Source organism: Carettochelys insculpta, chromosome 20 (assembly GCF_033958435.1).
Source record: "Carettochelys insculpta isolate YL-2023 chromosome 20, ASM3395843v1, whole genome shotgun sequence".
In the NCBI taxonomy this organism is placed as follows: Eukaryota; Metazoa; Chordata; order Testudines; family Carettochelyidae; genus Carettochelys; species Carettochelys insculpta.
Genome location: NC_134156.1, coordinates 17842639 through 17869258, shown reverse-complemented (window position 1 = coordinate 17869258; position 26620 = coordinate 17842639). Strand labels below are relative to the sequence as shown.

At 45.4% G+C, this 26620-nt stretch overlaps 1 protein-coding gene across 20 annotated transcripts in view; it reads left to right on the top strand.

Annotated features, from left to right (window-relative positions):
• Positions 1-26620, top strand: part of PECAM1 (platelet and endothelial cell adhesion molecule 1) — an 80982-nt gene that overhangs the window by 33878 nt on the left and 20484 nt on the right. For 7 of the 20 annotated variants that reach the window (XR_012648235.1, XR_012648234.1, XM_075014300.1 and 4 more), the window contains exons 8-14: positions 9224-9502; positions 10073-10177; positions 12045-12072; positions 13190-13254; positions 15378-15434; positions 19074-19142; positions 20581-20676. Coding sequence is in view for 15 of the 20 variants with exons in the window: in XM_075014300.1 (XP_074870401.1) it covers positions 9224-9502; positions 10073-10177; positions 12045-12072; positions 13190-13254; positions 15378-15434; positions 19074-19142; positions 20581-20676 (699 nt within the window). In the remaining 5 variants the exon portion in view is untranslated. Of the gene's footprint in view, positions 1-9223; positions 9503-10072; positions 10178-12044; positions 12073-13189; positions 13255-15377; positions 15435-18915; positions 18936-19073; positions 19143-20580; positions 20677-26620 lie in introns of those variants that run through there. The other 13 variants (XR_012648237.1, XR_012648236.1, XM_075014305.1 and 10 more) reach the window with 3 other exon arrangements.

The window sequence follows — 26620 nt, the reverse complement described above, 5'->3', positions numbered from 1 at the left end:
GGTAGCTGAATGAAGCTCATTTATAACTTCAAGAACAGTCCTAAAGGCAGAAATCTGGTTGCCAAAACTGTCTTTACAGATTTGCCCATATCGTGGGCTTGGCAAGCAGGGCAAGCCAGACAATAGTTTGGGCTACTTAGGAGAATTTAGAAGCAAACCAATTTGCTTGAACAGCAATAATTATTTCCCTGCTTCGCTTACATGAGTCAGGCTGTGGTGCATGCACGCAAAATAAAGGAGAAGGACCTTGGGTGCAACTAGGCGGCCGTCCGGGGAGCACCAAAGGTGTTCAGGATGCAAAAGGCATTCATCCAGTCTCTAAATAGTTTCTTCTGAATTTAGGGCCTGATCTTAAAATAATACAATATCAATAAGGGTTGCAATAGGAGACTGGGAATCTATAAAAATGGGAAACAGGGAAGTGGCCCAGGAGGGAAAAGGTCTGCAGCTTTAGCTGCTGTGCCAGCCAAGGCATTTAATAAGGCAGCAATATACAGACCATGTTGTTTTCATAAGTCCATATATATTTTAGCTTACCAACATAGACAATTTGATAATGCTATTAAAAAGATAAGCACAAACATAAAATACAAAACCACATTCTTCATTTTAAAAAGAGATTCATGATGTTTAGGTTGTTCTTCAGTAACTACCAGCTTTTCTCTGTGTTTCTGAAAGACAAAAGAATACTTTTCTACCCCCTTTGGGGTGGCAGGTTACATATTGGAATATTCCATTTACAAATATGCTCAGTTCTTTCTGAACTCTGCAGGCTACTCACTCTAAATTTTCTCCAGACCCTTCAGAGTTAAGGACTTACTCACTTACTCTTAACCTCAAATCACATGCTTATTTTCCAGAGTGACATTTTATTGGATATTACCTTTTTAAGTATCACTAAAGGGATTTAGATCTTTTATTCCTATAGTGAAAGGTGTCCATATCGGAAGGCATCCCCTCCTTATGGATGCACCAGCAGGACAAACAAACAGACAGACAGACAACATTGAACAAAACTCCATAACAAGACACAAACACGTGTTAGCAAAACAATTAATGTGAACAAAACTCCATGACACATACACCACAACATAAATGTTTACATAACTACACTTTGTACCACAAAGAGTTAAGGACTTCAACTAAAGCTTTCAGACTTGGGCAGTTTCTTCAAGGTCTTATTATCTGGGCTTTTGTCCAAGGAGCTGTTTCTAACAGCCAGATACAAAACTACTCCAATATTCCTTTTTCTCTTTTAGTTTACAAGCAGTTCTCTGCTTACAGAGCTGCAACCATGATTCCTCTGATAAAGCCCCATTGGGGCCTTCCTCCTTGGTAGGCGGGGAAGGCGGGGCGGGGGGAGGGAAATCGGGCTCCGGCCGAGCCACACAAACACTAACAGGGAAAAAGCCCGATGATGTTTCACGGGCAGTATGATTTTTCTGCTGTTCAAAGTTCCCTGTCTTTTCATCTCCTGTAATAGGCTGATCCTCTTGGCCCTCCTCACTAGAATCTCCTGATTCCTCCGATAAGGCCCCATCTCCCTTGGGAACCCCGCGTCTGGCTCCTCTTTCCGCTAAAGAGTCCGGGGAGAGGGAGCGACCCTCTTCAGAGCCAAACTGCAACGGCTCTAAGGCACGGACTACAAGATTACAAAGAGACCAAACGGGGAGTGGGATAATTTCCCCTCTTTGGTGCGCTCGACGCAGGGCTCTCATAATCAATCTCCACTGTTTCAAATTCAAAGCATTTTTCCCACTTGGGGTAAACCAGTAACAATGCTTACAAATAAGATCAAAAAGTTTCTGAAATGTACTTTGTTTTACTTTTACTCCTGAGCTTCTCAATAAGGTCTGAGGCAATTCAATATAAGAGGAGTAAGAAGATGGAGAATTCCCCATCTTAACCCTGCCCAAATCCCGAAGGTCTGACTCACCCGGTCTAGAAATCCTCTTCGGTCCCTCCGGTATTGATACACCTTCCTCGCCACATGGACGCTTCTCACCTCCGTGTCCCTGTTCGGGCGCCAGATGTTGTATTTCTTTTTAGTGACAGGTCCCAGAGGTGCGATACCGCGAGGGATGAAAGACAAAGACGAACATAGACAGCAGGGGGCCAACAGTTCTATAGTCTGAAGGCCCTAAATTTATTATTCTCACAGCTTTTATAACCAAGTGAGAGCACATTATTATGAGAAAAGCAGTCAGCTACAATATAACTGGCTCAGCACTTCTATCTCTAAAAAAGCCACATCAATCCTCCCAGTCCTTGAACATGGACTCTCAAAAACACCCAATCAAAACAACACAGCTCCCGGCGGCTTGCCTACACGAGAGCAGGTGTTCCGTCTAGATGCCAAGAGCCCAGCCAGGCCTGGGAAACATGTAGGAGGGAGAAGGCAAAACTCCTTCAGCGGACATCCTATCTTGTGGAGCAGTTTGAACAGTCCATCCCTGTTGACCAAGTCGAAGGCCTTGGTTAGGTCAATGAAGGCAATATAGAGTGGCTTCCTCTGCTCCCTGCATTTCTCCTGCAGCTGCCTCAGAGAGAAGACCATGTCGACGGTAGATCTCTCTGTGCGGAATCCGCACTGTGATTCGGGATACATCTTCTCAGCAATCTTCTGGAGTCTGCCGAGGATGACGCGAGCAAACAGTTTACCAATGATGCTTAGGAGGGAGATTCCATGGTAATTGTTGCAGTCGCTTCTGTCTCCTTTGTTCTTATACAAGGTTATGATGTTAGCTTCGCGCATGTTCTGTGGAACCTCTCCCTCTCTCCAGCACAGGCACAGTAGCTCATGTAGGGGTTCCAGGAGAGTGTCTGTGGCACACTTTATTACCTCTGGTGGTACCATCCTGGCCCGGGGCCTTTCCTACTGCAATATTGTCGATGGCTTTCTTCAGTTCATCCACAGTTGGTTCCTGGTCCAGTTCGTCCATTACTGGGAGGAGTTCGACGGCATTGAGGGCTGAGTCGACCACAATGTTCTTGCGTGAGTACAGCTCGGAGTAGTGCTCGACCCAGCACTCCATCTGTTTGGCTTTGTCAGTGATGACCTCACCAGATCTGGATTTCAGAGGTGCCATCTTGTTCTGGGTGGGTCCTAATGCCTTCTTGATGCTCTCGTACATTCCCCTGAGGTCACCAAAGTCATCACTGGTCTGGATGCTGCTGCATAGCTCAAGCCAGTAGTTGTTGGCACAGCGCCTGGCCATCTGCTGTACTGTTTTTCTGGCTGCTCTGAGCGCTTGCAGGGTATTCTGGCTTGGCAAACGTTTGTACTCCAGGAGCGCAGCGTGCTTTTTTTCGATGGCTGGAATCATCTCTTTGGAGTTAGCTTCGAACCAGTCATTAGTGTTTCTAGCTCTTCTTCCAAACACCGACAAGACTGTGTTGTACATTGTATCCCTCAGATGCTGCCATCTGGATGTCACATCGGCACCCCCAGGGTTGCTGCACAGATTCTCCTCGAGGGTCGCTCTGAACTTTTCAGCTCTCTCTGAGTTTGCCGTCTTTCTGGCATCGATGCGGGGCCTTCCAGTTGGTTTTGAGCGGTGCAGCTTCTTGGGAATCACCTTGAGTTTGGAGCAAACTAACGAGCGATCTGTATCGCATTCAGCACTATGATAGCTGCGTGTCAGAAGGACGTTTTTGAGGTTATCATGTCTAGCGATGACCATGTCTAGTTGATGCCAGTGTTTTGAGCGTGGGTTTCTCCATGACACTCTGTGCTGTGGCTTGAGTTTGTAAAAATGTGTTTGTGATGCACAGATTGTGGTAAGTGCAAAGTTCAAGAAGACGCTGACCATTTTCATTCATTTTTCCCACACCAAAGTGGCCTAAGCAGGAAGGCCACAAGTCACGATTGGCTCCAACTCTCGCATTGAAGTCACCCAGAATGTGCAGTTGTTCGCGAGCAGGTATTTGTGCTATGGCAGCACTAAGCACGTCATAAAACCTGTCTTTTACTTCCGGTGCGGCGTACAGGATTGGGGCATAAGCGCTGATCAGGTGGACAGGACGAGCGCAAGTTTGAAGTATGACCTGAAAGAGTCTTTCTGATCCACCCATGACTAATTCCACCATTTGTAGAAGGGTGTTTCTGATGGCAAAGCCAACAGCATGCTCCCTGGGTTCTTCTCAGGCTTTACTCTGCCAGAAAAAGGTGTAGTCCTTTTCCTTTAGAAATCCCGAATCTGCGAGGCGTGTCTCTTGCAGAGCAGCAATGTCAACTTGGAGCCTTTTCAGGTCACTTGTCAGGTTTGGGAACCTTAAGCCTCACGCACCCAGTGAGGCAGGTGAACTGTGGCGGGACAGTACCCTATTGGCTGGGGGCTGCCCAGCTTGAGGCGGGTGGTGACTGTCCAGTGAGATGCGACAATCTCTCCCACCGTTGGAGGCAACCCCTGGCGCTCGTTCTCTACGCCAATCGAGCAAGAGCTTATAACTGGTATCTGTTACCTCCCATGTTGGTTCAACACTGTTAGCGATGCTGGAGTACCTCTCCAGGCGTGAGCTTGGGCAATTATTGGGACCCTGGGCTGCCCAGACGCCAGTGTTCCCCTCTCAGCTTTACTGATATAGTCCAAAGGAGAGGATAACCTCTACGTCTGGTACCAGCTCAGCTGCAGAAGTTGCCGGGTCAATGCCAGAAGTTGGCACAGAACCGCCTTAGGACTCCCCTCCGGATTTTCTGTCAGGGTTTACTCCCTTAGCCTTGCTCCTTTCCAGGATAACCCACAAGGCAGTGGGGCATGGAGAACGTGGGTACGGTCCCACTACCTCTTGCACCTCCCTGGCACCACATGTCCCCAAAGCTCCTCGTGACAACCACCTCGCCTCCCCAGGACCCTCCTCCCCATCCCTCTGCCTCTCATCGGCTACCATCACTCCCCAGATCCTTCCTCCCTGTCCCCTTTTCCCCCATCCACTCCCATGTCTCCTGACTGCACCACACTGCCCCCTATCAGTTCTCGTTGCCCCCAGGTCCCCCTTCCCCTGGCCTCTCCGCACCTGGCCAAATGCTGCTGCAGCCCCACGTCCTCCAGGAAGGCGCCGATCTTGCAGCCCAGCCGCACCCTGGGTCCCAGCCAAAGCTACCAACTCTTCATCTGGCTACGGCTGTCCCTGGAGCCCCACAGATCTGGTGCGGCGCGTGCATGCAGGGAGCGCAAGACTGGGCCTGGAAGCCATGCAATCTGGGCCAGCACGCCGCAAGCAGCCTCCGTGGGTGCTGCCATCCTGACAGCCATACCAGATGCCCCCAAACCACTTGCCCACCACTGACATCCCTCAATCTCACCCCCCCGCCCCTCATGCTGCAGCGGGTCCCTCAGCTCCAGCCAGCAGTTGGGGATGATGCTGCATCTCACACCTGAAGTAGTAACTAGCTCCCTCTAAGCTCCTCCTCTAAACTCCCCTCTCAAAACTCCCTCCTGTTAGCAACCACCCTGTTCGCATGCACCCAGTCACATCCTCCCTGGTCGCTTGCCAGCAGGGCTTTAGAGCTCTGGCCTACCTGAGAGAGCCCCTCCCTCTGACTACCGCTCAGCCAATCGGCACGCAGCCTGAGCACATGGCCAGCCTGAGCACATGGCCTTTCAAACAAACAGACAGCACAGCACTCCAAACACCAAACAAACAGACAAACCCAGGCCCAGAACCCCCAAACCCAGGCACCCACACACTCCAGAGAGCCACTTACCCAAAGGTGCTGTAGTTTGCCCCCTCCTTTCCCAGGAGAACCCCTCTCAAAACTTCCTCCTGTTAGCAACCACCCTGTTCGCATGCTCCCTGGATGATGTTGTTGTTGTTGTTGTTGTTGTTATTATTACTATTATTAATATTTTATTATTAGGCACTGGACAAATATAGACCCACCCCCAGCAGATGGGTATGCACATGGTTAAAGTTAAGCATAATAGCATAAGAAGGGCCACACTGGGTCAGACCAATGGTCCATTTAGCCCAGTATCCTGTCTTCCAACAGAGTCCAATATCTGATGCCCCAGAGAGAGTGAACAGAACAAGTAATCACGAAATCAATCCCTCTCCTGACATCCATTTCGAACCTCTGACAAACAGAGGCTAGGGACACCAATCTTACGTATCCTGGCTAATATCCATGTGAGTAATCCCATGACTTTTTGTGCTTAAAGTTAATCACATTAATAACCCTTGAAGTATTGGGGTCATAAAGACAGGAATGGTCCATGCCTTGAAGTGCTTGCAGTAATAAAGCAAGCTGCATTCAAGGTATGCAGGAAAGGGAGACAATCAACTCTGTACAATCTGATTAACTGGGGAGTTGAAAGATGATTTAGGTTGCCTAGCACTTGCCATTGTAAAGAAGTCTTGCAACTTTTTGCAACTCATTGGTAAAACAGGCCTTTGATATTCAGTAAAGAGAATGCCGATGGGACACAGAAGTGCCTTTTCATTGTCCTGTGAAATTCTATTCACTTTATAAAAGATACCTACAGAAAACAGTTTTAAAAAAATCACGATTTTCCTTCTTTCAATGGTTTCCTGCTTCATTTACTACATGCTGCCATCTCATTCACCAGACCATTCTAATTCATCTCCAGAGCAGGCCCATCGAATGAGGCAGGGATTTTGTAGAAAAAGTAGCATATGATGTCATTAAAGACCATCATGATATGTATGCACAGAGGGGATGAATTAAGGTTACCCAGGCATCCTGAATTCTGGCTTGCCCTAACTTTTGGATATTTAACTGTAACAAAAGACAAAGAAAAAAAAAAGCACTCCCCTCCTCCAATTTTCCTTAAAGGAAAAAGATAAAAATCAAATTCTATCATGGTCAACTGTACCAGCTGTACCATCACGCAGCATCAGCAAGGTTTGCATGCTGAACCTTCTGCACTGCTGTACAGACTGCTACCTCTTAACTTACCTATGTTAGCTGGCAGCTGAAGAAAGCTGCTGCTATTTGCGAAGGGTAGGATGGGTGATCAGTCCCAGTGCTAGTCCATAAGAGAAGGTCAGACAAGCCCATCTTGCTCTTCCCCTATCTCTGGGAGAGTGTCTGCCCCCTTCTGAGCCCAGAGAAGGGGCATGAACTACGGGGGTTATCTTGGTGGGTCTGTGGGGAGCAGGGGTAGGCTGAGAGAAGCCTCATCCTTCCTCCTCTCTCTCCTTTTGCTTCCTTCACCTTGGAAATTGCAAGGAGCTCTAGCACCAGGTGGTGCTCCTGGGGATGAACAACAGAAGAAGACTACTGGGGCAGGGTGCCCGGTCCAGGGGAGAAAACCCTCAACCTGCTATCTTCTACTTACCCCTCTTCCAGCTGCTTTGGCAGCTCCTAAGCATTCCTAATGGAATTTCTCCGGCTTGGACAGCCAGATAATCCCACCTCTTCAAAACGCCCCCAAACCATTATTGGTCAGCAGGCGGACAATGTTTTCCTGACTAACATCCATCCAACGCTCTGGTGAATGAGATGGCAGTGTGTGGTGAATGAAGCAGGAAACTGCTGAAAGAGTAAGGATGGCACTCAGATACTAAGCTGATTCAGACATATAATAATTCTGTATGAAGTGCAGGGTTTGTGTGATATGCATTAAATAAGACATGGGCTAATATGGTCAAAGAAATATGAATAGGTAGCTATTCTGCAGAAAAGGGCAGAATAGTGGATGAGAAGCTTGCTTTGCGTCAACAGTGTGTCCTTGTTGCCAAGAACGCTAATGGCAGGTTGGGCTGCCTTGTAGGAGCACTGCCAGCAGGTTGAGGGAAGTGACTATTTCTCTTTGGCACTGGTGAGACACAGCTGGAGAACTGTGTCCAGTTTTGGGCTACCCATTACAGACAGGATGAGGACAAATTGGCAAGTGTTCATGGGAGGGCAAAAATGATTAGGTTGGGATGCATGACTTATGAGGAAAGGCTGAGGGATCTGGGCTTATTTAGTCTGCAGAAGAGAAGAGTGAGGGGGCTTCTGATAGCAGCCTTCTGCTACCTGAAGTGGGGTTCCAAAGATCCAGGCTGTTCTCTGGTGCCAGGTGACAGAGCAAGAAGCAATGGTCTCAAGATTCAATGGAGAAGGTCTAGGTTGGATACTAGGAAAAACTACTTCACTAAGAGGACTGAATGGGTTATGCAGTATCATGGTAGAATTTCCATCCTAAGAGGATTTTTAAGGCCTGGCTGGGATGATTTAGTTGAGCTTGGTTCTCCTTTGGGCAGGTGTTTGAACAAGAACACCTCCTGAGGTTTCTTCTAACCATAATCTTCTGTGATTCAGTGTCATCTAACTGGTGTCCTGAATGAAACAGAGATCCTGTGGAATAAATAGTAATGTGTTCATGTTCTTAAAGACTGTATCTTAATGCATGTGCAAAAAGGGGCTGAATTAAGGTTCCACAGGAAACTTGAATTAGGTCATTTCCTAAATTCTGACTGTGATCCTTTTGACTTTTGCAACATTAATGTTCTTTTATTCTAGGGAGTGCTTTGGCTGTATAACATATATACCTTGTTCTTTACATTGACATTTTTATGTAATTAGATTGACTTTTAAGCACTAGCATATCTAATAAAATATCAGATCTAAGCACTTGTATTTTGACTACACATAAATACATTCATTAAAGTAAATGATCTCCTATTTTTTGTTTTTATACACAATAAAATGAGAAATCTGAGCCATTTGGTTCATTCCTTCCACCAGGGGAAAACTTGGTCTTTTAGCTGTCAGTGTTCACTATTAATTGATTGAGAAAATCAGCTTTACATTATTTACAGGTCTTGTGCCAGATTCTTAGGTGGGGTAAGATAGAATATCTCTGCTGAAGCCAGTGATGCTGTGATGATTTACATTAGCTGGGGATCTGGTTGATATTGTTAGTAATATCATCTAAGTTGTTCTCTGTTTAAAAACCCATTGAAGTTATGGGAAGACTCCCATTGATTTTAATAGGTTGTGGATTGAACTTTCTCTGCTTTTGGTTTGTTTTTATTTTTTGTTTTTCTGAGCAGCCATGAGTATGCTAGCGACTAGGCACTATCAAATTACATATAAATCAATGGGCACTGCTTCTGAGCAGAGGCTGGCTAGGAAACATGTAAATAACTGAATACAAATGCCATGGGCTGTCAATCTTTTTGGCATGAAGATGAACTGGCACCAAACTATGCATTTCTACAATAGTATTTTATAACCTGATGATATGTCTTTTCCCCCTGCTTCCCTTTGCAGCTCCTGTTAGGAATGTAAGCCTTGGAAGCTTACCCTATGGGGAAGTGGAAAATGGGGGCGATATTGCCTTTCTCTGCACCGTAAGTGAAGGATCTTTGCCAATCAACTTCAGCATTTTTAAACAAAATGAGAAGAAACCTTTATTTTATGAAAGCAAAATGGATACCAGGGTCACCTGGCAGAAGAAAGCATTGAACAAGCAGGACACAGGGAAATATTTTTGCGAAGCCTCCAACGAAGCCCGCTTACCTGTGCGAAGCAACTTGCTGCCCGTAAAAGGTAAGCTGTGTTCCAGGTGGCACACACTAAGTGCAGCACGAGGTGCTTACACTGCTCTGAATACTACCAGAGTGGGTCTATCTCAAATCTATTATCGCATGTAATATTGGGGTTACCTAGAATCTTGGCATCTCTTACCACAGCTGTAATGTTTTAAATGACAGGAAGGAAGGCATCTTAATGTATTGGTCCTTTAAAATTCCACGCCCTCCCCCGCCCCCTTCTGCAGAGAATTTCCTGACTTACAGGGTGAATTTCATTGGAGCACATAGGGCCTGGAAAAATATGAAAGAGCTTACTGTGTATCATAGAACTGGAAGGGGTCTTGAGAGATGATTGGGTCTAGTCCCTGGCACCCACAGCAAGACCTGTCACCATCCCTGGTGGATTTTTCTTTTTTAATCTAACCTGCCCCAGACCCTTGGAAGATCCCCTCAAGGACTTGAACTAAGAGTCCTGGGTTTACAAGACCAATGCTCTAACCACTGCAGGGAAGATTGGGAGATGCAACCCCGCAGGAGTGACTACATATCACTGCATGTGTCATCACGTGTCTCTTCTTGTTTCCAGTTGTCCTGGCTGTGTGGCAGAAAGGGTTTATTGCTGCCCTGGTCTTGGCTGTAATTGCCATAGCAGCTTCTGTTTTCTGGTGGTACTTGCGCAAGAAGGAAAAGGGTAACACCGAATCTCTTCTATTCTCTGGGTGCTGAATGAATAGAATAAATGAAAGGTTTGGCTGCAAGAACAAAGGACTGAAGATGGGGGTGGGGGGGCAGGCAACAAACATACGGCCAAAACCAACAGTTGCAAAATCCTGGTTTTGGGAGGAGGAGAGTTCTAAAGCGTCTTTAGAGTGAGGTGACGAGGACTGAGTTGACTGTCAAGATGAAGAGTATCCCCGTCCTAGGTCCCCCTGGAACAAAGCTCACCAGGTAGGGTAGGGTGACAGGTGGCAAGCGTAAAAAAATTTGGGTGGGGTGGGGGTAACAGACGCCTCTATAAGCAAAAGCCCTGAATATTAGGACTGACCCTGCAAAAAAGAGGTGGGGAAACACTTTTATGGTCAGGGCTGCGTGCCACTGAGGAAAAAAAAAAAGCCCCCAAACATGCCTCATTGATCTGGCTCTCAACAAGCACTAAGTAAAATTAGATTAAAAAAGCCTCATTAACCTGTCTCGGAGCTTCTGGCACTTGCATGCCAGTCCAGGTTGAGGGGGAAGGGGGCCAAGGCTCTCTGTGAACCAGATCCAAGTAAGCTGGGTTCCCCACCCCTGCTATAGAATCAGGACATCTGGTCGCCTGAGGTGAGCAGGGCCTAGGATGTGATGGTGGGTTCTCTAAAACATGTGCATGCACCCATATGCTTGTATACCTGCAAACGCACACAAGAGCAGAGATACCTGTCCTAAGAAGGCTCCGGAAGCAAACACCTAGCCCACCCATCAGGGGCTTTAAATGTCAATGGAGTCAACTTAATCACATTATGAACACTCAATGTAAAAAGATCCTGGGTGTGAGAAAAATGATCTTAGTGTTTCAGACTTTGGTCTAGAATGCCTCAGCAAGCGACGGAGAGTCCAGACAGCAGCCCTACTGAAGGGAAGGGACTGGTAGAAAGTAGTGCTAGATATGGACAGAAATCACATAATGTGGATACAGATCTGGATTTTAAACCACCCCAGTGCTGGAGGTTGTTTGCGTTAGGGGTGGGGTGGTTGGTTTAATTCATCACAAAGTGATGAAATTCAGACCTGGGGTTGAGTTCTGTATTCCCTCTAACACCTGCAAAGTTAGGGGTGGTCACACTCATCTCTAGTCCTTATTGGCTCAAAAAACTCGGGGTTTTACTTAGCATTTATTCAGTCCCAACTCCTATTAATTGGGAGTTTTAACTGACTAGTGAGCTCAGGATTTGGTCTATTACAATTGGATTACTCATTCACAGTTTTTGTTATAGAACACTGAGAAGGACTGGCTTAAATCTATTCTGAACCAAAACACATGGGAAAATCTGGGATGTTTGAAACTCCCAGGTAGCTGCATATAAGTCTCCCTAAGGGCTGGATACCTAAAGGGATTGGAAATAGAATACAGAGTGCTAAGTAACGCACTCAGTATAGTCCAGGTCAGTATAGCTCTGCAACTTTGGTTTGAAAACTTTTTTGTATGTAAAGTCATCACATTTAGCCTCCTAACTGACAATGTCAGAAGAGTAGCCAAGGCGCTGAATGGGCTACGGATTCCAAGCTAGCTCTGTGTTTTTGGAAGCATCCCCCCTAGATCGAGAGGAGAGTGTGCGGTAGCCTGTATTGAAACTGTTACTATATCTGTTCATGGTGCTTATTTGGGACCATGACATCCTCTGGTCAATCTGACAACTTCCACACCCACTATACAAGATAACAAAGTTCAGCGCGGCCACTAGAAATTATCCCAACTCAGGGATGAGTGGCCCTGCATGTAGCTTTCATTTTCATCTTCTATGCATCTCTCTCTGCTTGTGCAGGATGTAACCGATTCTCTATTCTCTTTCCCTTGCCAGGGAAACATGCTTCCATGGAGATGTCTGGGTAAGAGGGCTTTCTCTCTGGACATGGTAAAATTGATTGGAATGCTGGATGCTTATGTTTCACTCTGTATAGCTACGTCTACGCGTGCACGCTACATCGAATAGCTTATTTCGATGTAGCGATGTCTACATGTCCTCCAGGGCTCGCAACATCGACGTTCAACATCGACATTGCGCAGCACCACATCGAAATAGGCGCTGCGAGGGAACATCTACACGCCAAAGTAGCACACATCGAAATAAGGGTGCCAGGAACAGCTGCAGACAGGGTCACAGGGCAGATTCAACAGCAAGCCACTCCCTTAAAGGGCCCCTCCCAGACACAGTTGCACTAAACAACACAAGATCCACAGAGCCGACAACTGGTTGCAGACCCTGTGCATGCAGCATGGAGCCCCAGCTGTGGCAGCAGCAGCGAGAAGCCCTGGGCTAAGGGCTGCTGCACATGATGACCATAGAGCCCTGCAGGGGCTGGAGAGAGAGCGTCTCTCAACCCCTCAGCTGATGGCCACCATGGCGGACCCCGATATTTCGATGTTGCGGGACGCGGATCGTCTACACGTGCCCTACTTCGACGTTCAACTTTGAAGTAGGGCGCTATTCCCATCCCCTCATGGGGTTAGCGGCTTCGACGTCTCGCCGCCTAATGGCGATGTTAACATCGAAATAGCGCCCAACACGTGTAGCCGTGACGGGCGCTATTTCGAAGTTAGTGCCGCTACTTCGAAGTAGCGTGCACGTGTAGACACGGCTTATATGTATCATATTAGGTCTCGCAGCTGGAGGCAACAGGTGGTTGAGGCCACCTACTCAAACCAGCTGGATGAGGAAATATCCAAAGTGAACATGGGCCAAATGCTAGAAATGGGGAATATCAGGCTTTGCTTTGAATGCCTTCAAATTCACAGTTTAAATCAAATAGTCATAGCGTTGAAGAAAATGGGGATAACTCTTGACATTGGGGTCTGTTGATGTTCTTACTCTGGTCAACAGCAAAAATTCCATTACTTTAAAAGGATAATGAAGAAGTGGTGTCAATTTAAACAGTTCTTACTCTTTTTTTAAACTTCCAAGGATGGTTCCTTAGACATACCTATTTTTATACGTTTCCTTTTTAGATCCACAGCAGCAACTAGTGAGAAACTGGCATCTGGACAGAACAATGATGGAGAAATCTATACAGGTAGAATATTTTTTATATCCTCTTGTAGCCTATTGCTTTAATATATAAGTTTGTTTGAAAGTTTGACTTTGCATAGTCAGGGTTTGTACTGGGGCCCAAATTTTAAATAAAGGAATAGCAGAGGCATCCACAAAAAACAGCATTTATACTTGTAGATCAGATGATGAGGATACACAATTATCTAGTCTGCATGTAAGGTGTGGGGGCTTGTGTGTGTGTGTGAGAGAGAGAGAGACAGAGAGACCATACACAATGAAAACTGATCTGAAAAGGAGGTGGCTGTAGGGGTTAGAAATGACTTAATGGAACAAGCCTTAGTAATACTTAAGAGCAGTGTTCCCTATAAACTGAGTGCCACCCAGCAGATTAGCAAAATGCCCACAGTTGCCCACAGCTGGCAGTATGTGGTTCTACTGGTGGTGCACATTGGCATGTGCCTTCATACACATAACAATCTTTATTCTGCATATTGATGGAAAAATTAGAGGGAACAGTGCCTAGGAGTTAACATAAGACATTGCTTAGGATAGGAACCAGATCAGGTTTGGGCTCCTATTGATTTTTGAGGTCCAGTTAGACTCAGTGTTGTGCTTATGTTGGTTACAACTGCCATCTTGTAAATTCCTATGAGACAATAAACTTTTACAAGTTGTTCTGGCATGTTGAGCTGACTCTTATGGTGAGATTTCTTTTGGCTGCCAGTGAACTGGAACTTCAGGTTCACTCTTATTTTCAATGTGACTAGAGCTGGGTGAATTATTGTGAACAAACAGTCCTGTGGCACCTTAAAGACTAACAAATTTATTAGGTCATGCGCTTTCATGGGTAAAACCCTTTTATTGCTCTTTGGCCTATTATATAGCTAGGCTTGGAGTCTTATGATTTTTTTTTTTGATTCAGATTATCAGAGAATACTTTATATAAACACATTTCAGTTGAGCTACTTATGAACTGCTCACTATAGTAATAGATTTAATGTTCACGATATGTAAATAGTTACATAGATGAATGCTAAATCACCTTTTATTTCTTCTGCTCCCTAACTGACTGACCCCCAAACTCAGACCCTCCAAATCCAGACACTATGAATACATACATGATTCTCATGACCTGCTCTTTCCCTAGATATTTTTGCAAGCACCTTTATACCAAGCATCAACTTATTAATCTTCCTGGCCTTCTATGCAAGCTAAGCAGCATCTACTTTTTACAGATGGGGGAAACTGAGGTAAAGGCAGATTGAGTGTTCAATAGCACAGCCAAGGCCACAGAAGGAGAGAACCTCAGAGAAGAGATTTAGGTGTTTGCAGCTTGCACCTCTGTGCTCAGGTCCCTAAATAATAATACTTTTGTATTTGTAGAGTGCCTTTCGTCCCTGGATCGCAAAACTCTTCATAAAGGTGGATAAGCCTGATATCCTCCTTCTGTAGAAGTTAAAAATAAGACACAGAAATCAGGTGACCTGTCCAAGAGACAGTAGAACACTTGATTACTGAGACTTGATCACTCACTTACAGTCCTATTTTTATGGCTATGGCCTGAAGAAGTGGGTCTGTCCCATGAAAGCTCACCACCTAATAAATTATTTTGTTAGTCTTTAAAGTGCTACTGGACTGCTTTTTTGTTTTGATAGTCCTGTTTTTAGTTACTAGATAGTCCTGCCTCTCCACTAGAAAACATGTCATTCTTATTCATCTTTTCCAACCTCTGGAAGACACCAGTCTTCAAGGTAAGTTTCACAAGTTAATTTTGCCCACTCCAAAACGCTCTCAATGTGATTTTTTTGTAATCTCAGCAGGGTATTTATTGCCCTCCATCTGAGTCTGAACTACACCCTGTGGAAGATCACTTGACATGAACAAAGATATTCCTTGGTTTCTTTTTAGCTTGAAATCAGTCCTCTTGAAGGACTAACTTCTGCTCTCCTATGATATGTGAGTGGCTTTTGGACATGTATCCAAGGGCAGAATTTCCCCTTAAATAATTAAATCATTACATATTGTGGCAGTAAAATAAACAATACAATTTTGTCATATTTTAAAGAGAAAGCTAAATGAATGAATGAAACACACTTATCCTAAGTTGCTTGTTGGCTCACTTTCTGCTGGCATATTTTGTTTTAGGGTCAGTTTACAGTGAAGATGGTGAAAATCACATAAAATCAGCAGATGAAAATAAAGGTAATTTTCACATAATTTTTTTAATCTATAATTTTTTGTCAGACTGGAATTAAAAGTGGTGGGGTCATGTCAGATTGTGAGAGCAGGGGACTGGTAATGAAGCCTTCTAGGATTCATTTGTGTTCTCCCACCTCATTGCCATGTGATGCTGGGGGAAGTCATTTATCTTCCCTGTGTCTAGGTTTTTTGCATTTCCCACTTGCAAAATGAGAGTAACAATGTTCATGTCCCAAGTCTGTTCTGAGCCTAAGGCGTTGCTTCTTTTCATTGGTGGCATAGGAAAAATAAAAATATTATTATAATTACTGACATAAATTTCAAATCACCAGTATAATGCTAGATTCTCTGTAGAAGATTCATTCTCAGGCTTTCTTTATCTTTTGTTTATCTTGGCTTTTGTCATTTTCCAGCTCTTGACACTTTAAACAGTATAATATTGCTGTGAAATAGGAAGAAAATGATCTTCCAGCTAATTAAGGCACCACATAGGTTTCTGTTTTTGTTCTTGTTTTAAAAAAGCTTCTTTTTAAAAAAAGTCAATTGTCGTGTTATGTAGATCCATAACTGTATACAGACACACTGAATTTTCCAAGGCTAAGTGTTTTAAAAGAACTAGTTAAAAACCAGTGCTTAAATGTAAATATTCCCATAACATTATGGCTGAAAATTCATGGATAGGTTACTACTAGGGATGATAACGGTTAACCAGTTAACCGATAAGCCTCACCCATAATGGATAAGACTTACCAGTTACGGTTAACCAGTGGGAGCTGGAACAGCCCTATCTCTGGCAGGGGGCTGCCCCAACTCCACAGGGCCCTCCATGGGCAGGGGCACTCCAGCCTAGCTGTCTGTGGCAGGGGAGCTGTTCCAGCTTATCTGCAGTGGGCAGGGGAGCCTGTGCTGGGGTGGCTCCTCCACACATCCCAGCATTTAATCGGTTCACCACTTAAACTTAACAGTTAACCAGTTAACTAATTAAAGGGGATTTCACATCCTTAATTACAACTGTGTCCCACCCCTGCCCCCGACTCCCAGCTATACTTGCCACGTATGCATGTGGGTGTTCAAAATGTGACTCCTGCTAACCTGATGGATAACAGGGTTTTGGCTGGGCAAACCTACAGTAATAATGTCTTATGGCCTGTGTTATTCAGGTGGTCAGATGAGATGATCACAGGGTCCCTTCTGGCCATAAATTCTATGACTTGTGTGGCAGTTTCTTGCTCCACGTGGCAGTTTCTTGCTCCAAAGAGCTAAGAGGCTAAATAGGAGGCAAGAGACACCAGGTGGATACAACGATCAGACCCACTGGTCAGCATGACAAGTCACCATCTCAGCGCACTAGCCGGCAAGCATTTCCAAGGCATTGGGGCAAAAGGACTCCTTAATAAGGGATTTTGAGGAGTACAACTGAGTGGTTTTGATGTTCTATCTGGATCACCACCCATGGGAGACAGCACCATGGGACATAGCTGAAAATATAACAAAAGTGCATTGAAAGTTAGTGTCACTGGCAGACCAGAGGATGAGGTCCACTGTTCCAGCAGTGTATGAGATAATGAGTAAGGCTGGAATAGCCCATAAAAGTAAAGACAAGTACAGTGGAGAAGGAACAGCCAATAAAGTGTGTAAAAGCTGAGGTGATGAACCAGAAGAACAATCACAGCAGCATTTTGGATGGACACACATGCAGCAATGGGATTAGTAAAGGCTGGCCAGGAGAAGGTTGCCATAGTCAAGACTTGAGGGGGCTGGAAAAGCGTTATAGAAGCACAAATGGAGAGGGGAGACTGGGATTTAGATCTTGTTCAGGAAGAAGCAGCAGTCAGATGTTGATAAAGTCTGGAAGAGAGGATCTAGAGAGGAGGCCTAGTTGAAGGTAAAATTTACAGGCGTGAATGACAGACAGGAGGGTGCTGATGCCCATGGTGACTGAGAAGGAGGAATGTGGAAAGACTGGGAGGTTTTTAAGACATACCGATTTTATGCTTATAAATGGACACCCACAAGGAGATGTCAGAAAGACTGAGATTCTTGTGGACAGAAGAAAAGAGGTCTGGAGTGAAAAAGTAGATCTGAGAGTCATCAACATAGAGAACCACAACAAAAAAGCAGTTTTGTAGCACCTTAAAGACTAACAGATTTATTTATTAGATAATGAGCTTTCTTGGGTAAGACCTACTTCTTCAGTGCTCAAGGTGTTACAGGACTGCTTGTTTTTGTGAAGCTACAAACTAACACAACTATCTCTCTGAAAACATAGAAAATATTTGAGTTTATCTTTACAACTGAGACTTCCCCAGAGAAGGCTCTGAGAAAGCAACTAAGGATGAAGGCCCAAGGAACCCCCCAAAGAAAGTTGCAAGGAAGACATGAGGAGAGAGCGTTGGCCATGTCAACCCACGGTTGTGAGTTCAGCCCCTGAGTGGCTCTTTCAAGGGTCTGGGGCAGGTTAGACTAAAAATAAAAAAAATCTGTCAGGGATGGTGGTAGGTCCTGCTGCGAGTGCAGGGGACTGGACTTGATGACTTCTTGAGGTCCCTTCCAGTTCTTTGATATGTGATGATACGATGACTCCTCGGAGTGAAATGCTAATGGACTGGTTAGGGAGGAAGAACAGTCAGGAGTGAACAGATTTGTAAAAGCAGGGGGCAGGATTTCAGGAAGAGAAGCATGGTTAAAGGTGTAGAATACAGGCACAGGAGAATGATCAGGGAGTGTTGTATCTAAGCTTTGGCTGGGAGAAGTCTGTTGAAGACTTTGAGAGCTCTTTCGGTGACTGAGGAAAGCACAGTCTGGAACAAGCAGAGAAAGGCTCTAGACAGCAGTTTTGATGATGCATTCAGTGAACATAGAGGGGAGATGGGGCGATAGTTGGATGTAAACAGTGGGCTATTTAAAAATGATAGTGACAAAAACACACTTACACTGTGAGGAGAAGGAGACTGATGAGGGGATCTGAGGTGGGGGCAAGAGATCAGAAGATGGCAGGGGGACCTTGAGGTAAGAAGTGGGGTTGAAGGAATGCAGAAGAGATGCTCCTTTCTCAGCGACTCAGGAAAAGGAGAAAATACTGGGGACCAGAAGGGCAGAGAACATATGGGGAGACTAGTTGAAGTGGGATATGGATAGGGACACACAAGGGATTCTGGGGCAGGGAATAGGGTGGCTGGGTGGCCAGTTTTCAGCTGAACACGCAGTTCAAAAGGGACTCTCCCCAGCTCAGGGAAAATGAGTGAGGGAGGGAGGGTGGGGAAGATCAAGCAACAGAGGCAGGGGAATCGCTTGAGCAGGGCCTCAGTGAAGAGCTGGGACTAGTGTGTTGAGGTTTTTTTCGGTCAGAAAGTTGCCACCCTAGCACGAGATTCTCTAAATTTCCTAATTTTTAAGAGCACAAATAGAAACCAAGGACACCATCCAGACACCTTCTGACCCACGGTTTTAGAAGGGTCATCTTCAGCAGCTGTCTCCATACTAGGCTGAACCCCAGTCTGCCAGGAACAGGACCCGACCATGTCACCACTAAAGTCCTGAGAGCTTGACCATCAGCTTCACTTGTGTCAGGCTCAGATGACAGTAAGCAGGGCCCAGGGAGCACTACAAAGAGCACTACATCTTCTTGCTGTTTTGGGGCAGGACCTGACCAAGAGAGTGCTGAGGTGGAGTATACTGAAGTTGAAGCGCCAACGCCTGATCCTTACAGAGGTAACTAGCTGGCTGACTTATACAGTTATATATTGGGATTAATCCTGGACCTGCTCTTTCTGCCATTGACGTCAGTGGGAGCTGGTGTAGGACCTATTGTGTATGGATGGTAGTTTCCTGGCAATAGCTCTCAGTGATGCTGGGACTATTGTGACATCGGAGGGGCTGCTGTTACCAAAGACAACCAAGGCTTTCCACTTCCCCCCTGGTTCTCTTGTGTATATGCCCTGCCCCAGAGCTGTCCCATTTATAAGATGAGGTGGGGGTGGCCATACCAGGGCACATGCTTTTGGGGGCCCCACAGCAGCCATCCTATGGACTGGAGGGAGGAGGATTACCTGGGGCAGGGTGCAGGAAATGGGGGCAGGCAGCGGCAGCGCTAGGGGTCACCTCCCTTCACTTCACCCCCCCACCACACTCACCCAGTGGCACATGCAGCAGTTTGCTCTGTTGCGCTGCAGCCCCCCGGTTCGCCGAGCTCCACTTCTCCACAGCAGTGGGAAGTGGCCTCTGCTCCTTGCCGCCCATGGAGAAGAGGGGCTCAGTGGGCTGGGCTGGTGTGGCGGAGCAGGCTGCCGTGCATGCTGCCTGGTGAGTGCGGGTGGGAGGGGCTGAAGGGAAGTGACCCCCTGCTTCTGCTGCCATCCACCTCCATGCGCTTCCCCAGGTAATCCCTAGCCAGGCCGGTCACAGTGGGGACAGAGCGGGAGAGCAGAAAGGTTTGTGGCATAGTGGGGGTTGCCCCAGGTCTTGCCCCCTGCCCCACTTAGTATGGCCCTGCCCTTCCACATAAGCCCTCAGATGGAGCTGGGGTCTGAGCGGAAAGAAGCCTGCCATGGGTCTGTGTTTTGTGGGTTCAAAGCTCACTGAGGGGTACTGAGTTCTTTCTTTTTACTTTCTGGGTGGGTTCAGCCTCACAACCCACGGGAGAGGGAAGGAGAAGGGGCTGCCTGAGTTGAGGGATTGAAAGGGAGATAGAGAGCAGGAACTAAGGTTATGTCCGCGCTATGAAATAAAGTCAAATTTATCAAAGCCAAATTTGCAACACTGGATTTTATAAAGTCGAAGCTGAGTGTCTGCCCCTGCCCACAAAGTCGATTTAGTGCATTCCCACTAATCACCAAGTTCAACTGTTGTAGCAGTGCATTGTGTGAACCTATCCCACAGTTCCCTGAGCCCTATTGTATTCTGGGCTTTTTCAGTGCTTTATTACGGAAAAAAAATTCCCCCAAGTGCATATGGGAGCGTGATGTCTTCATCCCACACTGCCTTGACCTCAAAACAAAAGGCCATTTTTCCGAAGTCTCTCTCCCCAGTGAGATATTGTTTGAGTTATCTGAATCACGGACCTTTTAACCAAATGTGCCATGATAGCACCCACTTTCATCTTCCCAGAGTGCACTGCCCTCATTCCCCTCCCTTTGAACCCAATTTTCAGAAGGAAAAGTGGTGAATCCCAAAGAGCATTGGTGTCCAGTGGTTAGCATCACTCAGAAGAAGAAGAGAAGGAAAGACAGTGCCTCGCTTTCTAGTGGTTAGTCTCTCTTCTCCCGTTGAAAATCACTGGTCCCCTGGGGAAAGAACACCAGTGTGTACGTCAGCCAAGAGGACTGGCAAAGGTGCTCAGGCTACAATTATCTCTGAAAACTTGTGCAGCAAACAGGAACAGCCCTGGGCCCTTGAAATCACCAGTGGAGTCCCGGGCAGCACACTCCTGGTGGTACAGTCTGGGCAGTGTTGAGGGCTGGCTGCCCCATCCCACTTCTCCTGCCTGAGGCCACGTCCCATCCAGCCTCTTCTGCCTGGGAGAGTGGAGCTCCCCCCACACACCTTGCCCAGGGGCTTGGCAACTCTCTCAGCCTCCCGGGTGGGAAAGTTCCCTGGGTCCCTGTCTGTCTGGCCCAGTCTGGTCAGGACGCCTCTCAGGATCAGAACAATGAAAGCCTGAGATCCCAGGAAATGGAGGTGGCAGTCATGATGATGACACTTGCTCTAATAGCATCTGTCTGTACTTTGTCTGTTCTTCCTTCATTCCTTTCATACTTTCCCACTAAATCTCTTTCTTTTAAGAACCCCAGAAAGGCCATGGTTGATGGAATAGCCCATCGTCTCATTTTGTCCCCTAAATAAGCATAAAATCAAATGGCTCATTAACTTTTGGCTCCTCCTCTCCTAATTTTTTTAACCAACATCATTTCAGTGCAGTCTGTGAATGATATCAGTAAGCCTTTTTAATTTAACTTAACTCTATTCCTCTGTCTCCCTTTTGCCTCTTTTCTTATCCACGTTTGTTGTTATTGGTGATTGTAACGTCTTACAAACTTTTACGTACTTAAATTTGAGCCCAGTAGTTGGGAAAATGTACAGGCCCCATTGTTGTGTGTCTTAATACGGGTTGAACCTCTCTATTCTGTCATCCTAGGGACCTGACTGGTGCCAATCAAAGAATTTGCTGAACCACGAGAGAGCAAAATGGTCTAGTAGCATTACCAGCACTTCCATTGCTTACTGGGCTCTTAGAAGACAATTAGGGTAAATCAGAGCTAAAGAACAGCACAGAACACTGAGAGCCTGGACTGGTGGCTGTACGCAAACTTTATGGGAACACAGGAAGCTTGGCCAGACCCATGATAAGTAGTTGTCTGGCCTACTAAAATCATGCTGGATCATGGATGTTGCTGGATGAAAGAGGTTGAACCTGCATTGTTTGGCTAGATAATGCAGAAAAGCATAACTAGGAAGCAACACTAACTACAATCATGCTGGATCATAGATGTTCCTGGACAAGAGAGTGCTAGACTACAGAGGTTCAACCTGTAGTTCCAAGGTTCAGCGCTTAGCACAGCAGAGCCCTGGTCCGTAACCAGGACTCTTAAGCACTATGGTAATACAAATAATAATTATGTCAGTAGCAAGAACTCTTAGCCTGGTGTCACAGTGCATCTCCTCACAGACTTCAAGGCAATCTGCTTGTTGTATCCTGTTCCCAATGATGGCACATACAGCTCAGTCTTTTTGCCTCACCCAAATAATAATGGGAGCCTCAGTCTCCCCATGCAGAAAGTGGGCAAATTGTTCAGAACAGACACCAAAGGCCAAGCAGTCAGCAATAAATAAAATCCGCTGGGGATGATATACCATGTTCCAGCTGTCCACTTTAGCTTGACAAGCTGAATAGCCAAAGGAAGAAATTCACAAACTTGCTCTTTCCAGTTAGGGAAGGACACCTGTTTATTTCTGTGCTGAAGACATTCTTCTTTCTTCAGTTGTACAAATAAATGATTGTTAGTATCAATGCCCTGCCTCTGAGCTTGGCAGCAAAAGACAGCTATTTTCTCATTCCAATATGCTGTCATTCTTGCCTTTTGGGGTGGGGTGGGGTTTTCTAATACAGACACGATAAAATAACTGCTGACCACTCCCCCGTCCGCTCTCCACCAAACAGATGAGTACGCAGAGTTGATGGGAGGACATCCGCTGTCGATTTACCACAGCACAGATACTGTGGTGAGCAGATCTAAGTTTGTAAACATCAGCTACGTTATTGATGTAGCTGATGTTGCATAACTTAGGTTGACTGCCCACAGTAATATAGACAAGGGCTAAATTACTGTATCTGATTATACATAGCTCTCTTCCTACAGCCAGCTAAGTCAGGATTAAAATTCCAGCTGACCTCAAAGGGAGTAGGATCAATACTTAATGCATAATATAGTAACCTTTGGTGCAGTTTTGAGGGTAAGGATTAAGCGAACATCCCCTTCACCAAATATTCAATTATAGAATGATGTTTGTGAGCATTAAAGAGCTATTAACATTTTGCCCTTTTCCCTCAAATCAAATCTCTCCCAACAGATCACTTTTCTAGGCTTGTGATCATTCCTAACCACTTTATGGTCAGTGTAAAGCTGGACAGTCACCCAGGAGAGATTCAGGTGCCACCCAGCTGATTAGCAGAGTGCCCACAAACAGCAGCCTGTTTCTATTGGTGGTGCACCTAACAAAACTTATTCCATCCCGGATGGAAAAAATGAAAGGGAACACAGCTTATGGTGGTATATATGTGGTGGCTGGGGGAGCTGTTTCTGTGCTAGGCATCCCTTTCACTATTGCTCAGACACAAGCTGTACCACGCTCACGTAGACCAGGCTTCTGTGCCTCATTTTTCTCCATCTGTACATTTGGGATAGTTTGATAACCTGCCTGTGCCAGCAGTGATGAGATCCTCTAATGAAAGGGGCTAGCTAACTTGGGTATGGAATTATTTTGGGGAGGTTAGAGTTGTTTGATGATTTGATCATTGAAAAAGCAGCTAGTGATGGGGGCTGGTGTAATAACTCTTTACGAGAGACTGTTCTTAACAAAAACATATTGTATATCTTTTCTAAGTTAATTGTGAGACGATACTGTGCAATGAGCCAGACCCTTTATTGTTAACACAAGGAAAACAAACGCCAAAGCTAAAATATTGTCAGGAAATATCTCTAAAAGGGGAAGGGAGAAACTGCTGTGGCTCAGTAACAAAATGCCCCTCCTTTTACTTCTATAGCTGATTAGTCATTTGCCGAGTGAAGCATTATATGGTGGTTTGGAACAAAATTACGTTATTTTAAGTATTTTCTGCTAGCAGGTTACTCAGGGCTAGGAAGATAACTTATGAAAGGTTAACTGTAGTATACCCACACATTGGCATAAGATCAAAATAAATTGAACAGAATTGAAATAATCAAAGAGCCTGATCCGGCTGCCATTGGTAATCATTTGATTGAGTCAATGGGAGTTGACAGAGGCTTGTAGTAGGCTAAATAAATGTGTTAATTCAGGACCAGAGCCATTTCTGATTAGATTTGTGGGAAGACTCTTTTTGACTTTCCTGTCCATTTAAACAATAGACCAAGAGCATGTGAAACTCAGATATAGTTATAGTGTGAAACTTCATGACAGATCAACATTGTTGTGATTAAGTGCTTGCTGAAATTTGGAGTCTGCTGCCACTGAAACCAGTGGGAGTTTTGGAACTGACTTTAGTGGTACTTAGTCTCCAGTATCTAAAACGTTAGCAAAATTATTACAAATTAATTCAAAAGAGACCTTTTGGATATTGCAGAATATGTTCTTAGGGTGCAGAAAACACTGAGAGGCTGTTTAACAATACATTAACCTGATTCTCAGTTTGACTGCACAACAACTGTAGGAGCAGTCCAGTTTATGGATTTTAATAGTCTTGTGGCTAAAAGACAAGCTTGAGAGTCCAGAAACCTGAGTTCCTTTTTTTATCCCAACTCTGCAACAACCTTCCTGCATGATCTTTGGTAAGTCACTTAACCATCTCACCAAAGGAAAGGTAGAGAGACCCATCCTCAGAAGTATTGAGTTCTTTAACTAATGTTTTAAAAATGTGTTGATGGGCCCAGCTTCCATTGGTCTTTAGGCAGAATTAGGAGCTGTTGAAATTCATTCAAGACATAGTTCATTTCAGTTGCTTCCACTACAGTTTGGCTGGTGAGCGTGGACAAAGCCAAAGTAAGTTAATAAATGTACATCTAGTTTCTTTTGTCCCATCCACATGAACTGACCAACCTATGATTAAAGTGAGTTGACAATGAACAGTTTTGAATATTGTTCAGCTACTTTGAGTTGATAGCCATGTTGCCATGGGGCTCTGCCATAGCTTTTTTTTTTTTCTTTTTTTTAATATTGAAAGGTGAAAACATGACTTGTCTTTGGGTCTAGTTGGTGTCATAGGGGAAGGAGCAATCTTATGAGACTTTTACCATTTTGAGCTAACATCTCACAAGACAAAGGTTAGCCTTTAATAATGATATCTAACTTTTATATGGTGCTTTGCAGCTGTAGGTCTCATAGTGCCTCAGGTCACTATGATTTAATCCATACTTTATAGAGGGGGAAACTGAGGCATAGAGCTGTGACATAACTAGCCCAGAGTCACCCAGCAGGCCAGTGACGGAACTGAGAATAGAACTGGGTTTCACTTGTTCAGTACAGTTCTTTATCCACTAGGCTGCACTACCTCTCGCTCTGTAAACTAAACCTAACCCAGTTCTGGCATCCAAATACTACTTTCTTGCACCCATCCCTTGTTAGAAATTTGGATCACCAGCAATGTTTCCCCTAATTTTTCACATCCATTCCTGTAATAAATATTTTATGTGCACCAGGGCATGTACAGCTGTACAGCACCCGTAGGAACACATGCTGCTGGTTGAGGGCAGCTATGGATGCTCTGCTAATCAGCTGGGTGTCACCTGAATCTCTCCTGGGTGGCCACCCAAGTGCTCAGCTTACAGGGAGCACTGATTACCAGCCTGATGCAATTTGGCTTGTTATAATCCAGCCCTTAGAAACTTGATCCCTAATAAAGTAACTCAGGCCTGGTTTCCACCTAAAACTTATGCAAACTAGTTACAGTGCTCAGGGCTGCGAAAAATGTCATGTCCTGTGCAGCACAGTTAGGTCAACCAAACCCCCACTGCAGGTAGGCAGTGGACGAATTCTTCCACCAGTATAACTACCGCCCCTCAGAGAGATGGATGAACTACAGATGATGCAGGAAGCTTCTGCATTACAGTCGCACACCTGCTGTGAGGCTGCCGCGTAGCCATTCTTTGCGGGATAGGGAGATTAAGAGAATTTAAGGGAGAGGAAGGTAAAGAAGTCGTCAGTACAATCCTGCCATCCTTGAGTCATCAAAACTCCCATTGGATTTAGAAGAATCTACCTGTGCACAGGAGAATCTCATGACTGGGCCCTTCAAGAACGTCTAGTAAAGCTAATGCCTTTGTCCGTAGAAGCAGAGCCATGTTAGGACTGCTCCCAGTGCAGCTCACCCAGCAGCTGTGATCCAGGGTTCAGTTTTTGAGGAAAAAATCCCTCTCCAGGGGAGGGATAGCTCAGCAATGTGAGCATTAGCCTGCTAAACCCCTGGTTGTGAGTTCAGCCCTTGAGGAGGCTGTTTAGAGATCTGGGCAAGTAGATTATTAAAAAAGAAAAACCTCCACAGGGATGGTGCTTGGTCATGCCAAGAGGGCAGGGAACTGGCCTCAATGACCTCCCAAGGCCCCTTCCAGGTCTGCAATTTACGTATCTCAATGTAATATTGTTATTTATACTATTAATCATGTTAGGTTCACAGGGTAGCCACAGCGGAGTAGCTATGGTAGCTAAAGACAATGTTGGGCACCTGAGTTCTGGTGGTAGCTGGCCTCATCTTGGCCTGGAAGAACACTACTAAACATGACTTCAAACAGCACCAGACAGGAAAAGTCATTCTTCCCATTATGGCATTTCTGGATTGTCCACTTCCTCCAAATAAAAGCTGTTGGCAGGATTTACCCTAGTACAGTGGTTCTCAAACTCTGGCTCTGGTCTGAAGAAGTGGGTCTGTCCTACGAAAGCTCACCTAATAAACCATTTTGCTAGTCTTTAAAGTGCTATTTGACTGCTTTTTGTTTTGGGTC